The sequence below is a fragment of the Notothenia rossii genome, assembly GCF_949606895.1.
Source record: "Notothenia rossii genome assembly, chromosome: 6".
Taxonomy (NCBI): Eukaryota; Metazoa; Chordata; class Actinopteri; order Perciformes; family Nototheniidae; genus Notothenia; species Notothenia rossii.
The window spans coordinates 4,425,915-4,441,318 of NC_136909.1; the positions used below are offsets into that span (position 1 = coordinate 4,425,915).

At 40.5% G+C, this 15,404-nt stretch overlaps 1 protein-coding gene across 2 annotated transcripts in view; it reads right to left on the reverse strand.

The window, feature by feature from the left end:
• LOC307044049 (tetraspanin-15) overlaps positions 1-15,404 on the reverse strand; it is a 47,642-nt gene that overhangs the window by 19,979 nt on the left and 12,259 nt on the right. Inside the window, exon 1 of one of the 2 annotated variants that reach the window (XM_079689076.1) lies at positions 12,539-12,830. The exons of the other annotated variant lie outside the window; for it this stretch is intronic. Within the exon in view, the coding sequence (XP_079545202.1) occupies positions 12,539-12,625 (87 nt within the window). The 5' untranslated portion in view covers positions 12,626-12,830. Of the gene's footprint in view, positions 1-12,538; positions 12,831-15,404 lie in introns of those variants that run through there. 2 annotated transcript variants of the gene reach the window in all.

Consider the following 15,404-nt stretch of genomic DNA (forward strand, 5'->3'; position numbering starts at 1 on the left):
AGCAACAAAACCGTGATGACACCGTGTGCAACAACCTGTGATACAGAGGAAAGCAATCAGAGTTTATTTATAAAGCCCAATATCACACATTCTACATTTGTTTCTGTGGATTTTTTTATGGGAGAAACCCCCCAGTTAACGGGAGAAACCCCCCAGTTAACGGGAGAAACCCCGCAGTTAACGGGAGAAACCCCCCAGTTAACGGGAGAAACCCCCCAGTAATGGGAGAGACCCCCCCAGTAATGGGAGAGACCCCCCCAGTTAATAGGAGAAACCCCCCCCCAGTTAACGGGAGAACCCCCCCCTCCAGTTAACAGGAGAAACCCCCCAGTTAACGGGAGAAACCCCCCAGTAATGGGAGAGACCCCGCAGTTAACAGGAGAAACCCCCCAGTTAACGGGAGAAACCCCCCAGTAATGGGAGAGATCCCGCAGTTAACAGGAGAAACCCCCCAGTTAATAGGAGAAACCCCCCCCCAGTTAACGGGAGAACCCCCCCCCCCCAGTTAACAGGAGAAACCCCCCAGTTAACGGGAGAAACCCCCCAGTAATGGGACAGACCCCGCAGTTAACGGGAGAGACCCCGCAGTTAACAGGAGAAACCCCCCAGTTAACGGGAGAAACCCCCCAGTAATGGGAGAGACCCCGCAGTTAACAGGAGAAACCCCCCAGTTAACAGGAGAAACCCCCCAGTAATGGGAGAGACCCCGCAGTTAATAGGAGAAACCCCCCAGTTAACAGGAGAAACCCCCCAGTTAACAGGAGAAACCCCCCAGTTAACGGGAGAAACCCCCCAGTAATGGGAGAGATCCCGCAGTTAACAGGAGAAACCCCCCAGTTAATAGGAGAAACCCCCCCCCAGTTAACGGGAGAACCCCCCCCCCCCAGTTAACAGGAGAAACCCCCCAGTTAACGGGAGAAACCCCCCAGTAATGGGACAGACCCCGCAGTTAACGGGAGAGACCCCGCAGTTAACAGGAGAAACCCCCCAGTTAACGGGAGAAACCCCCCAGTAATGGGAGAGACCCCGCAGTTAACAGGAGAAACCCCCCAGTTAACAGGAGAAACCCCCCAGTAATGGGAGAGACCCCGCAGTTAATAGGAGAAACCCCCCAGTTAACAGGAGAAACCCCCCAGTTAACGGGAGAAACCCCCCAGTTACCGGGAGAAACCCCCCAGTTACCGGGAGAAACCCCCCAGTTAACGGGAGAAACCCCCCAGTTAACAGGAGAAACCCCCCAGTAATGGGAGACCCCGCAGTTAACAGGAGAAACCCCCCAGTTAACAGGAGAAACCCCCCAGTTAACAGGAGAAACCCCCCAGTAATGGGAGACCCCGCAGTTAACAGGAGAAACCCCCCAGTTAACAGGAGAAACCCTGCAGTTAATAGGAGAAACCCCCCAGTAATGGGAGAGACCCCGCAGTTAATAGGATAAACCCCCCAGTTAATAGGAGAAACCCCCCAGTAATGGGAGAGACCCCGCAGTTAATAGGAGAAACCCCCCAGTTAACGGGAGAAACCCCCCAGTAATGGGAGAGACCCCGCAGTTAACAGGAGAAACCCCCCAGTTAACGGGAGAAACCCCCCAGTAATGGGAGAGACCCCGCAGTTAACGGGAGAGACCCCGCAGTTAACGGGAGAGACCCCGCAGTTAACGGGAGAGACCCCGCAGTTAACAGGAGAAACCCCCCAGTTAACGGGAGAGACCCCGCAGTTAACAGGAGAAACCCCCCAGTTAACGGGAGAGACCCCGCAGTAATGGGAGAGACCCCCCAGTTAACAGGAGAAACCCCCAGTCAGCGTTTCCGCCAGGGGGCCGTCTCGCCGTCATTTGACGCCCTTATCAAGCTCGGGACGCCCTGAACGCGAGCCGAGGGCGTCCAAAAATATTTATAATTCCAGAGAAGATCGAGAGTCTTTATCGCTTGAAATAACGAAAAGGAAAAAGGACAAGGACATCCCTCTGTTGGAGGGGCGAAGGAGTCTGGTGGGATTATTTTCGGAGTATTGAAGAGCGTTTCCCCGACATCGAAGGTACCTGCTACGGGACAACACGGAACGTGCACGATTTGGACGCGATGAGCGGGGGGTTTTAGCGTGAGCTGCGAGCACCAGAGCCTCGCAGCGGCGAAACTGAGGCTCCGAGGTAAACTGTGGTAACATGAAGAGCCGCTTGGGAGCCAAAAAAGCCGGCGCTTTAAGAGAGCCGAGCCAAAGGATCCGGCTCAGTCAGAAGACAGTATCTACAGTATAAGGGACGGCTCAAGTCAAAATAGGAGAGACCCCCCAGTTAATGGGAGAAACCCCCAAGTTAATGGTAGAACCCCCCCCCTCCCCAGTTAATGGGAAAAACCAGGTGGATGTCAACAATCCCGTGGGAGCCATCATACTATTATATTTCAAGCAAAAGTTTTGCACGTTTTAACTTCAGATGTTTTTCATACGTTTACTCTTTTTTATCTTGTACTTTAAAATGGAGCAAACGTCAGAAAACCTGTTTATAAACTTATATTTAGATTATTTTTTTTACCCATTTTTACATATTTATTGTTATTGTAAAAGAATGTGAACATCTTCCCTTAACTTTGCATGTTAAAGGACACATGTCATGCTTTTCCGGTTATCACCCGTCCCCTTGTGTGTTATGAAGGTTTTTATGTAAACGGTCTGCAGAGTCACAAACCCTCAAAGTACAAAGTATACAAGTATAAAGCTAATTCTATTATCTTCTTATTGCACATTTAGATTTGAACTTTTTGGGGTTTACTTAATATGTTTGATTCTATTTTATGTTAAAATTAAGCAAAGAACAGATTTCCCCCCAGGATAAATAATATATCTGATGTTGATTTAATTAAAAGTCAGAAATTCACTTAAAAACACAAAAGGAATTATTTTAATAGCAAAAATAAAAATTACCCCATGGCCACATTTTTTGTGGAGCTACAATTCTTCTTATAGTCAAAGGTAAACAACATGGCTCCGTCTAAAAATGATGCTTTAAAATGTGCTTTTATTAGTCTATCTTTTAAATGGCTCACTGCAACACTGAGCATTTCTTAGCTTTTATTGTTATCTCGCTGCATTTCCTGTATTTCCTTTATTTTTAAAAGTACTTTACACACTCCTACTAGGGATGGGAATTTGAAAGCAAATGTATATTCGAATATTCGACCCTCAAAAAAAACGGTTAACAGATTAGACAAAATGTACATATCCTACAAAAAAATAAAAATAAATGTGGGATTTCTTTTTACAAAAAATAAATAAATACATGTTGAAATAAGTAGAGAAACCAAGTCGAATTTGCCGGATGTATTGAGCTGGTGATCACAGTTTGAACAGTTGACAGCTATAGGCCTACAGCTTTCATGCTTAAAACATAACTTGTTTGTAAAATGAAAGAGGGATCATACACGAACGTAACCCGTGACAACAGAGATCAACGACCTATAACAGGGCCTGTACACAGAATGCAGCTATTCAATACTCATTCTTCTTTAAGAATATGAGCATGTCTACTCAGGTGAGAGGCGGGTGCGGAGGCGATTCACAATCAGGCCAGCTGTAGAGAAGACCCTCTCAGCTGGAATGTGGGCTTAAGATGGGGTTTGAGTCTGCGTGGTCTGCGTGTAGGGAGGGGCAGCAGCCATATCATTAGAACGAGCTAGATCTGATGGATTTGGACATAAACGCGAGTGAAGTATAACCGGACGCGAGAGAGAGATCAGCACCTGCAGCTCTGCCCGCTGTGAGGGACCGGTGAGCGGAGCAAAACACACCTTTAGACCTAACACACTAAGCTATGGCACTGTCGTATACATTGAATTATTCCATTTGATAATGTGTAATCAACTTAGGCACCCCTACCAAAAAACAAAATTACAATAAAAATATTCATAACTCACATTCGAATACCTGAATAATTTCGAATATTCTATTAATCGTTCCCATCCCTAACTCCTGCCCCATCACGGTGCTCCACAATAACTCCTGAAATCTTTCTGTATGAAAGGTGTTTATTAAGAATACAGGTTTCCCAGAACACAACACCCAAATATATAAAATGGGAATGTGTGATTATGGGAACCGAAAATGGGAAAAGGGTGTTGTTGCTGTAACAAGGCTGCATCATCTCAACCACCATCGCTTCAAAGTGCACACAGACCTCTTTTACACCTATAATATTATCAGGAAGACACAGATGTTCTACTTGAGGAAACACACCATTACAACAACGAAAATAAAGCATTCAGCTTCAGGGAAATGTACCGCAAAACTAAACTGTAAACGCAGTTATTCATCATATAAGAGCAGGGATTTTAGCCTCTGCAGACCATTTACATGCACTAAAAACTAGAACACACTACAGGAAAGGGGAAACCCCAAAAAGCATAATAGGACTCATTTAATAAAGTATTTTTGGTATAGCTGAGACTCAAATATAGTGGAATAAACAGTATAACATGACATGGAGTGGAGTAGAAGAATTAATAAAACTAACCAGACTGCAAAACAGTTTCCTGCCAATCATCTAAATGACCAGCCAAGTAATTGATACAGCTCTAACTACTACTACCACATATCATTAGGGATGTCCCGATCACCTTTTTTTGCTCCCGATCCGATTCCGATCATTTGATTTTGACAATTTGCCGATACCGATTTTTCCCGATCCGATCTTTATGCAATGCATTAAGAGAAAAAAAAGAAAAAAAGCATTCAAGTTGTCCCTTAAGGTTATTTTTTAATTTAAATTGGATATTCTACCCAACATGGATATAGCTTCTTTCTTTCACAGCAGCATTGGATCAGTTCAGTTGTGCAGCGTTGGATCAAAACAAAATAAAGCTTTCAGTACTCGTTAGCTTACTGCTACAATTAGACACTGCGCCCACTCTGTTGCCAGATTTGAGAGAAATAAGCAGGTCTATGAAAACAAGCCCCAAAGAAGCAACACATACATGATGTTCTGTCATTTGAAACCAAAACTAAGGCCTCAGGATGACTTTAAGACTTGAACATGGTCATTTTTGTTTTGTAACATTGAATACAAAATGTAAAAAAAGTATTTAAAAAAATAAAAAATAAAAAAATCCCGATCCCCGATTTTTTTCCCTCCCGATTCCGATCTTTTGAAAATCACGTGATCGGCTCCGATCCCCGATCACGTGATCGGATCGGGACATCTCTACATATCATGGTATTTTTTCATAATTTACATTGTTCAAGTGTTCAATACGTATGACCCAGCAGGTATTTCTTTATATGTCGTGTTTAGTCAGTCAAAAACCCAAAGATATTCACTTTAAACTCAAATGTCTACATTTTTTAAGGCAGAAAACAGCATTTTCTCACGTTTACGCATGAAAATCAGTTTGCATAAAATGTTGATACTCAAGTAAAGAACAGACCTCAGTACTTCACCATGGTACTCAATGTAGTACTTGAGAAATTGTACTGAAATCAGTATTTTCTGCCATTTCTGAACAAGAAATCATTTAAAATCGTCCATTGTTTTCTGTCAATCGACTCAAAGTGCTACTGTTGCATCTCTACCCTTTAGTACAGTACTTTTGTAAATGTATTTATATACTTTCCACTACTGCGTCTGGATTATAAGATCACATGAAAGGAACTACATCAAAAGATTATTAAGACGACCCAAGTTTAACCCTGTGAGCACGCTAAAAACATGTTGACGAATTACACAAATGGAGTGATGCGCCCTGTTGGTATTTAACTGAGTGCTTGGAGAAGAGCAGACACACAGCGTTTGCTTCCCTGATATTGATTTTTCTATTGGAAAAAGAGGCAATCTGCTTTAAGAGCAAACGTCCGTCTGCTTCAACTCAATTAAATGCTCACAGCCTCCATAACGCACCGGCTCTGAGGCTGAACCTGGATCAGATCCCACGTCTGAAGTCACTGCAGCTGTAATGAAGATAGGAGTGTGTGGCAGACTTTGAACCAGCTGATCTGACAGTGTCCCCAGGACATTGGGAAGCTTATCTTTCAATCTCAAAGTCCAGTCATGGACAGGTTCACACTGCAAGCCTTAGAGCTCGATTCTGATTGTCAGGGCGGCAGGATTTGGAAGAAAGTGCATTCTATCGACTGATATGATTCACGATATTGGAGGAATCGATCATTTTTCATTATTACTCTCCTTATACAGAGGATGTGTAGCAAACAAATATCTGTTATTACGTATTTAGGATACCGTCTGTAGGGTGAAATACTGTATGTATGTTTCTAAATGATAATTAACACATATTTTGCCATTCAAAAATATTGTGCTTCCTGCTATTTGAATATATAACATCTCTATAACACTGATTAATTACTACTCTTTGCCGCTCAGATGATCGACCAATATGACACATTTCGTTGTACGTGAGCGAAATCTCTAAGCAGGTTGGCCAATCACAACAGAGCCGGCCAGCTAACCAATCAGAGCAGCTCTGGTTTCAAAGAGGTGCTGCAGCACAGACAGTATGAGAACAATAAAGAGCTTTTTGAACATTAAAGCATGGAGACATGTAGAGACACTACATACTGATATACACCTGAACATCAGCAGGAGAGGACTCTTTAAAGTAGAGACACTACATACTGATATACACCTGAACATCAGCAGGAGAGGACTCTTTAAAGTAGAGACACTACATACTGATATACACCTGAACATCAGCAGGAGAGGACTCTTTAAAGTAGAGACACTACATACTGATATACACCTGAACATCAGCAGGAGAGCACTCTTTAAAGTAGAGACACTACATACTGATATACACCTGAACATCAGCAGGAGAGGACTCTTTAAAGTAGAGACACTACATACTGATATACACCTGAACATCAGCAGGAGAGGACTCTTTAAAGTAGAGACACTACATACTGATATACACCTGAACATCAGCAGGAGAGGACTCTTTAAAGTAGAGACACTACATACTGATATACACCTGAACATCAGCAGGAGAGGACTCTTTAAAGTAGAGACACTACATACTGATATACACCTGAACATCAGCAGGAGAGCACTCTTTAAAGTAGAGACACTACATACTGATATACACCTGAACATCAGCAGGAGAGGACTCTTTAAAGTAGAGACACTACATACTGATATACACCTGAACATCATCAGGAGAGGACTCTTTAAAGTAGAGACACTACATACTGATATACACCTGAACATCAGCAGGAGAGGACTCTTTAAAGTAGAGACACTACATACTGATATACACTTAAACATCAGCAGGAGAGGACTCTTTAAAGTAGAGACAATAAATACTGATATACACCTGAACATCAGCAGGAGAGGACTCTTTAAAGTAGAGACACTACATACTGATATACACCTGAACATCAGCAGGAGAGGACTCTTTAAAGTAGAGACACTACATACTGATATACACCTGAACATCAGCAGGAGAGGACTCTTTAAAGTAGAGACACTACATACTGATATACACCTGAACATCAGCAGGAGAGGACTCTTTAAAGTAGAGACACTACATACTGATATACACCTGAACATCAGCAGGAGAGGACTCTTTAAAGTAGAGACACTACATACTGATATACACCTGAACATCAGCAGGAGAGGACTCTTTAAAGTAGAGACACTACATACCGATATACACCTGAACATCAGCAGGAGAGGACTCTTTAAAGTAGAGACACTACATACTGATATACACCTGAACATCAGCAGGAGAGGACTCTTTAAAGTAGAGACACTACATACTGATATACACCTGAACATCATCAGGAGAGGACTCTTTAAAGTAGAGACACTACATACTGATATACACCTGAACATCAGCAGGAGAGGACTCTTTAAAGTAGAGACACTACATACTGATATACACTTAAACATCAGCAGGAGAGGACTCTTTAAAGTAGAGACACTACATACTGATATACACCTGAACATCAGCAGGAGAGGACTCTTTAAAGTAGAGACACTACATACTGATATACACCTGAACATCAGCAGGAGAGGACTCTTTAAAGTAGAGACACTACATACTGATATACACCTGAACATCAGCAGGAGAGGACTCTTTAAAGTAGAGACACTACATACTGATATACACCTGAACATCAGCTGGAGAGGACTCTTTAAAGTAGAGACACTACATACTGATATACACCTGAACATCAGCAGGAGAGGACTCTTTAAAGTAGAGACACTACATACTGATATACACCTGAACATCAGCAGGAGAGGACTCTTTAAAGTAGAGACACTACATACCGATATACACCTGAACATCAGCAGGAGAGGACTCTTTAAAGTAGAGACACTACATACTGATATACACCTGAACATCAGCAGGAGAGGACTCTTTAAATTAGAGACACTACATACTGATATACACCTGAACATCAGCAGGAGAGGACTCTTTAAAGTAGAGACACTACATACTGATATACACCTGAACATCAGCAGGAGAGGACTCTTTAAATTAGAGACACTACATACTGATATACACCTGAACATCAGTAGGAGAGGACTCTTTAAAGTAGAGACACTACATACTGATATGAAACCACAAAAGGAGCATGTCCTCTTTAACCAAAGGTAACCTCCCAAAAGCAGAAATAACTTTATATAACATTTATAAAACCTACACTGTGAACTTTTGCTTCACTTTCTGCATTAAGTCCAGACAGAAAGGTTGTCTGGACTGCTAATGGCATCAAACTACCCATGTTTAGAAGTAATATTCAATAATGTGCTGTCGGGTGAATATATTTCAACAAACACAGACAGTCAGGCATATTTACGCCGCTCCAAATTGAATATAACTCCGACAATGTTCCCGCAGATAAGTGTTGTTGGGGTGAGATGGAGGACCAGAACACAGCAGGGGTTTGTTAGCGGCAGATAATGGCGGAGGATCAATCATATTCACGTCTTCATGGCCTGTTGGGTCCTAAATTTAACTCTAGGACAGTAATAATCAACTAAAGTGGCCTGAGAGTTGGCGCTGGATGGATATCGACCATTTTCTAATTAACAATGAACTCCTGATGGTTTTTTTTTTTGTACTTTCAAGTGAATCAGGTGCCAGAGTACATAAAAAAGCATCACAAATAGAGGGATAGAGGATGTTTATAAAGAGCTTCTAAGCCCTGGATGACCTAGCATCCTGAAGAGGAGAACAAGTTTTGCAGAATTGAGGATAACTGTGATCCTATAAATGTTTATTTCACAATAAAACAGCTTAACTATGTTTTTCCCCTCCCTACCTGGTAGAAGCAGTTTTATGATTTTGAACCATATAGTCACTCTCAGGCTGGCAAAGGTTCCAGATGATTAATATTGTATGAATATTTAGCAAATATAGAGTCTTTCAAATGAAGTAAAAAATAATATGGTCATCAAGGCCTATTGACCAACCTTTCCTAAGTTAAAGAGGCCCTATTATATTAATGTGTAGATGTATATCAGTATGTAGTGTCTCCACTTTAAAGAGTCCTCTCCTGCTGATGTTCAGGTGTATATCAGTATGTAGTGTCTCCACTTTAAAGAGTCCTCTCCTGCTGATGTTCAGGTGTATATCAGTATGTAGTGTCTCTACTTTAAAGAGTCCTCTCCTGCTGATGTTCAGGTGTATATCAGTGTGTGGTGTCTCTACTTTAAAGAGTCCTCTCCTGCTGATGTTCAGGTGTATATCAGTATGTAGTGTCTTGACTTTAAAGAGTCCTCTACTGCTGATGTTCAGGTGTATATCAGTATGTAGTGTCTTGACTTTAAAGAGTCCTCTCCTGCTGATGTCCAGGTGTATATCAGTATGTAGTGTCTCTACTTTAAAGAGTCCTCTCCTGCTGATGTTCAGGTGTATATCAGTATGTAGTGTCTCTACTTTAAAGAGTCCTCTCCTGCTGATGTCCAGGTGTATATCAGTATGTAGTCTCTCTACTTTAAAGAGTCCTCTCCTGCTGATGTTCAGGTGTATATCAGTATGTAGTTTCTCTACTTTAAAGAGTCCTCTCCTGCTGATGTTCAGGTGTATATCAGTATGTAGTGTCTCTACTTTAAAGAGTCCTCTCCTGCTGATGTTCAGGTGTATATCAGTAATGTAGTGTCTCTACTTTAAAGAGTTCTCTCCTGCTGATGTTCAGGTGTATATCAGTATGTAGTGTCTCTACTTTAAAGAGTCCTCTCCTGCTGATGTTCAGGTGTATATCAGTATGTAGTTTCTCTACTTTAAAGAGTCCTCTCCTGCTGATGTTCAGGTGTATATCAGTATGTAGTGTCTCTACTTTAAAGAGTCCTCTCCTGCTGATGTTCAGGTGTATATCAGTATGTAGTGTCTCTACTTTAAAGAGTCCTCTCCTGCTGATGTTCAGGTGTATATCAGTATGTAGTGTCTCTACTTTAAAGAGTCCTCTCCTGCTGATGTTCAGGTGTATATCAGTATGTAGTGTCTCTACATGTCTCCATGCTTTAATGTTCAAAAAGTTCGTTATTGTTCCCATACTGCCTGTGCTGCAGCACCTCTTTTCACCTTCTGTCTGAAACCAGAGCCCAGTCTGCTCTGATTGGTCAACCGCTTAGAGATGTCCCGCCCCTTAGCCTATCACGTACAGTCATACAGCTGCACAGGAAAGCATGTTTGTGTTTAGTTAGGGTGATTTAGCCCAATGTGGGACATTTGTTTGAAGGTTGCTCCACCCTCATCTGTGATTGGACATTTGAGAAGTCATGTGATTTTGATTTTTGATAAGTGTGGGTTGATAAGAAAAAAAAAAAACGGTTATAAAGAGTGTGAAATACTAAACTCTATTAAACTTCTGCTTGAATATGTGACTCACTTTGGCCATCTTATTATAATTGGCCTTAACATACCTGTGCTTTGTTGGATCAAATCATTTAAATGTCTTCACCTGCCACAATTTTATTTTATCATCCAATAAAAACAGTTTGGGTAGTGAGGAGCAGGGACACTTTATTAAACAAATATCTGTTTGTTGACCTTGATTCCAATGAACCAGAAGGCTCTGAACATGCCGGGACATGTTTTTTAAACTGGTTTAGAAATAATACCCACACCAAATGTACCTTTATTTAACTAGTATTAAGTACTTTAAATAACATTTCACACATGCATTATTAGGATATATTAAAGTATATGAAGTCATAATATGAACATGAATGGCAGAGGTGGAAGAAGTACTCAGATCTTGTACTTGAGTAAAAGTAGAAGTACTCAGATCTTGTACTTGAGTAAAAGTAGAAGTGCCAGAGTGTAGGAATACTCTGTTACAGTAAAAGTCCTGCATTCAAAATGTTCATCAAGTGAAAGTAGGAAAGTATTCTCATCAAAATATAGTGAAAGACAGTAAAAGTAGTCATTGTGCAGATTGGTCCATTTCAGAATAATATATATGATATGTTTTATAATGATTGATCATTAAAGTGTTCTCAAAGCTGGTAAAGGTGCAGCTAGTTTGAATGACTTTGTATACTGCAGGGTAGCTTGTGGATTTACTCCAGGTGGAACTAAAGTCTGATTTAACACTTGATTATATTTCACATCATTCATCCAGATCTGTAAAGTAACTAAAGGTATTACATATATGTAGTCGAGGAAAAGTACACCATGTACCTCTGAATTGTAGAGAAATAGAAGTACACAGTAGCATACAATTGAAATGCTCAAAAGTGTACTTCAGTACAGTACTTTAACACCACTGCTGGATTTAAATCAATAATAAAAAAGGCGCTTTTCCGCCTGTTCCTCTTTTCTGTCGGCAGATCTCTTTGCCCACAGCCTTCCCTTTAACTGCATCCAACGCCCTGCACCACCGTGCTGTTTGCTACCAGTGATCGATTAATACTGATAAAAACAATTAAAAAAATGCAGTTAATAACATCCAATTATACTGTAATGAATTATTACATGGCCAAAAATGATTGTAGTCAGAAAGGATGAACAAATAGGAGGATGCATGATGTTTATCTTGCAGGCTAACCATGCATCTTGCTAGCTAGTATCCCCAAAACTCCACACCAAAGCCCATTCGAAAATATGACAATTTAACATAGCATGGCCCTACATCAACAAAAAAAAAATGTATATCATAATGTATGACTTACATGTTAATCACTATAGACTTCTGGTGAATACGGCATGAGTCCTAGCCAACATGGGGCTTTTAATCTCAATAAATCTGTAGCAAAACTGCACCAAAAACGCCCGTAACTGTGGATGAAAACAGGCTTTCTAAGGAGGAGATACGTGTTTAAAAATCTAATTGTGATCCAGATGGTTGTGCTCATTGTCTGATATACATGCCGATGTGTACAACAGATGGTATAGATTCATCATATGTAAAATATTATGTGGTAACAAGTGTGCATAAGCAAGGAAAATATAAAACATTAAATTCACAGTTTTATGGATGAGGTTTTACGAGTTGATGCTAGTGGGTGTTTCGCACCCGCTACCATTAGCAGACACTGTTGCAAATTAAAATAGCTATAATAACGTGAACGAATGCACAGGAAACTTACCGAAAACAGCATTGAGTAGATATTTAAGGTGAATTTGATGAAGTAGTAGAAGTGGTTTGTTTTCCTTAATTCAGAATAGGACGGCATGGCTGCTGATGCTAACAAGCTAGCGGTTAGTTCAGGGAAAATTATAATAATGAAACATCAAATATTCCTAATGAAATGGAATACGATTTTTAACAGAGCTAGCTGTTTTTTATATATATAGCAGCCCTCATTTCCCACATACTAACGTTGGTAAAGACCGCAACAATAACCACTTCCGCTTGGCCGGAAAAACAGTCCACGCTTTGTTTTGACTACCGTCTTAAAGGGGCAGTGAACACATCATCACTATCTAATTGGATTAGCATAATGATGTTAATTTACTAAATACAATTAAAATACAATAAATATATACAAATGAATAAAATGGTTAATATAGAATCATTTTAAAAATCTTTCTCTATGTCTGGTATTAATAAAATAATTTAAAAAAAACATAAGAATATAAGACTATTAAAAGTAAAACAGACCATTGAGGTCAGAAAAGCCTTGTATCAGCAAAGCAGGTGTGGACCTATGGTAATATGCAGCTCATAGGATGACATTTTAACACTGTGTAACAGCATATAGTCACTAAAAGATACAATATATATATTTAATTACATTTGGTTTCCATCTATTCATGTTTACTGACTTGAAACTTGAAAGACAGGGGAACTTTGAAAATAACTAGTAAGGGAATGATTTACTATGGGGTTCTGCTTTGACCTCGGATCACAGCTAATCCCTGTTTCTTCTGGTTGCATCAGTTGTTGTTGCCACCCCTTGATGGATATATATATAGCATCTGGTGACATTACTCATGTTTTCACAAATAGGTTAATGCACTTGGCCATGTTTACAGGTGATCATCAGCACAGCTGTTTAATCTTCTGAGATGTTCTCATAGAGAGATATAGAAAGAGATTCATCTTGTTATTTAACTTACTGTTAATATGATGTGTGGGGTGGAGGCGATGTGAGTGATGTCATTGTATTCATACTGTTTTAATTGGGGTCAGTGGTGAGGTGATGTTAATGAGGTAAGTGTATCTCTTTAGGCTGTGGTGGCTGACTGCAAACAGTGTGGCACCATCATCAGGTTTTATCCAAAGAAAGAGCATCATAAAGGTTAGTTTATCATCTCTAATCCACTTAAACGTTATGAAAGAGTTCACTTCATCATGTTGTACCACTGGAGGTGCATCTTAGGGGGCATTTTATCAAGATGTATTAAGTGGAAGGGCACCATAGTGGACAATTGATAATGTTGTCCCCCCTGGAAGGACATCCTGTAGAGACCTTTATCATTCTCAACTAGAAGTGCATCTCAGAAGGCATTTCATAAAGTTTGTTTCCACTGGAGGGCTAATTTAGAGGGCATTTGATCATGTGTCTCCACTTGAAGTGCATCTTAAAAGGCCCTTCATCATGTTTTCTTCACCGCAACGGCACCATAGAGGGAACACGATGTTTTCTCCATCATCTCCATTGAAAGGGTATCTTGACCACCACTGCACTCAGCACACCGTTGGGCAAGACACTTCACCCTGAATTGTTCCTGTTGGTATTGTCCACAGTATTCAATGTATTACATGTCTAGCACTATAGAAAGACTATAGAATTGGAGGGATGAAACCCTCTGTAATGGTCACACATGCAGAGATGTGATATGTAAGGCACTTTGAGCACTTGGAAAAGCACAACAAAGAAATACGTTTTTTTTCAATGTAAAGGCATCATAAAAGGCAATTGATTAGGTTTCTCCACTTGAAGGGCACCCTTGAAAGGACAATTCAAAAAACAATTTTCCTCCACAGGATATATTGTGTTATCATGCACTGTAGTTCCAATGCATGCTGGGATTACATCTACTGTAGTCCCATGAGATCATGAACAAGACCAAAGCAAATAAAGGAATGAATGATCATGTGCCTCTCAGTAAGAGCCACATTTCAGCTTCTCGGTAAATTAATTGTTCTTTGTTGAAGGAACTGAATCCGTCTCCCCTGTGCACGTCCTCATGCCATTACGCTGGCAGCAAGCCATCTAAGAGTCTCACATCTTTCACAAATAATTGAACTTTAAGTTTCAGTGGGAGGTACAGTAGGACAACACTTAGCCCGAGCTCCTGAAAGCCAATACAAATGGAAAAGGTCAGAAATAACCTTTGGATATTTAAAAAATGTCTTCATGTGTCTGGGTCTCGGAGACAGTTCATATGGACTGAGTTTAGATTCATGAAGCAGCTCATTTGCTCTGTTAACTCATCTGAATCCTACACTTCCTTTGCCAAATAATTTCCAAACTCATAGCCACACACACAGTCGCTATAAACTGAGAGGGGCATAAATAACTTTCATTAAAAATCTCATTTGCAATTCCCATCTTGGCAATACAGAGGCAGCTCTCAATGATGCATACCAATTTTCCGTCTTGACAGAATGAGTATATTTTCACAGTTTTACCTATAGCTGATTATATATGATTGAGTCTGATTCCCACTGCACACAGCAATGCTAATGTAATCATTTCTATAAAACCACTTTTCATTACTCGTTGTGTTTGTAAAAAAAAAAATTCATTAGTAGAGATGAGAGCAATGAGGACGTTTCCAAAGAGACAATTATTAACTACTGGACATCGTGTGCTTTTGTGGTGAAACTGTGTAGGGGATTATCTCATGTAATCCATCATAAAGGGTTTTAGCATCTATACTTGTTATTATGATAGACTGTTCACTACTGTCGCTACACTACAAGCTCTTTTTAGGTCGCTAACGCTTTACAACGACCCAGAACTCTTCAATCAGGAGAAACGTGCTGCAGCTTCAGAAACAACG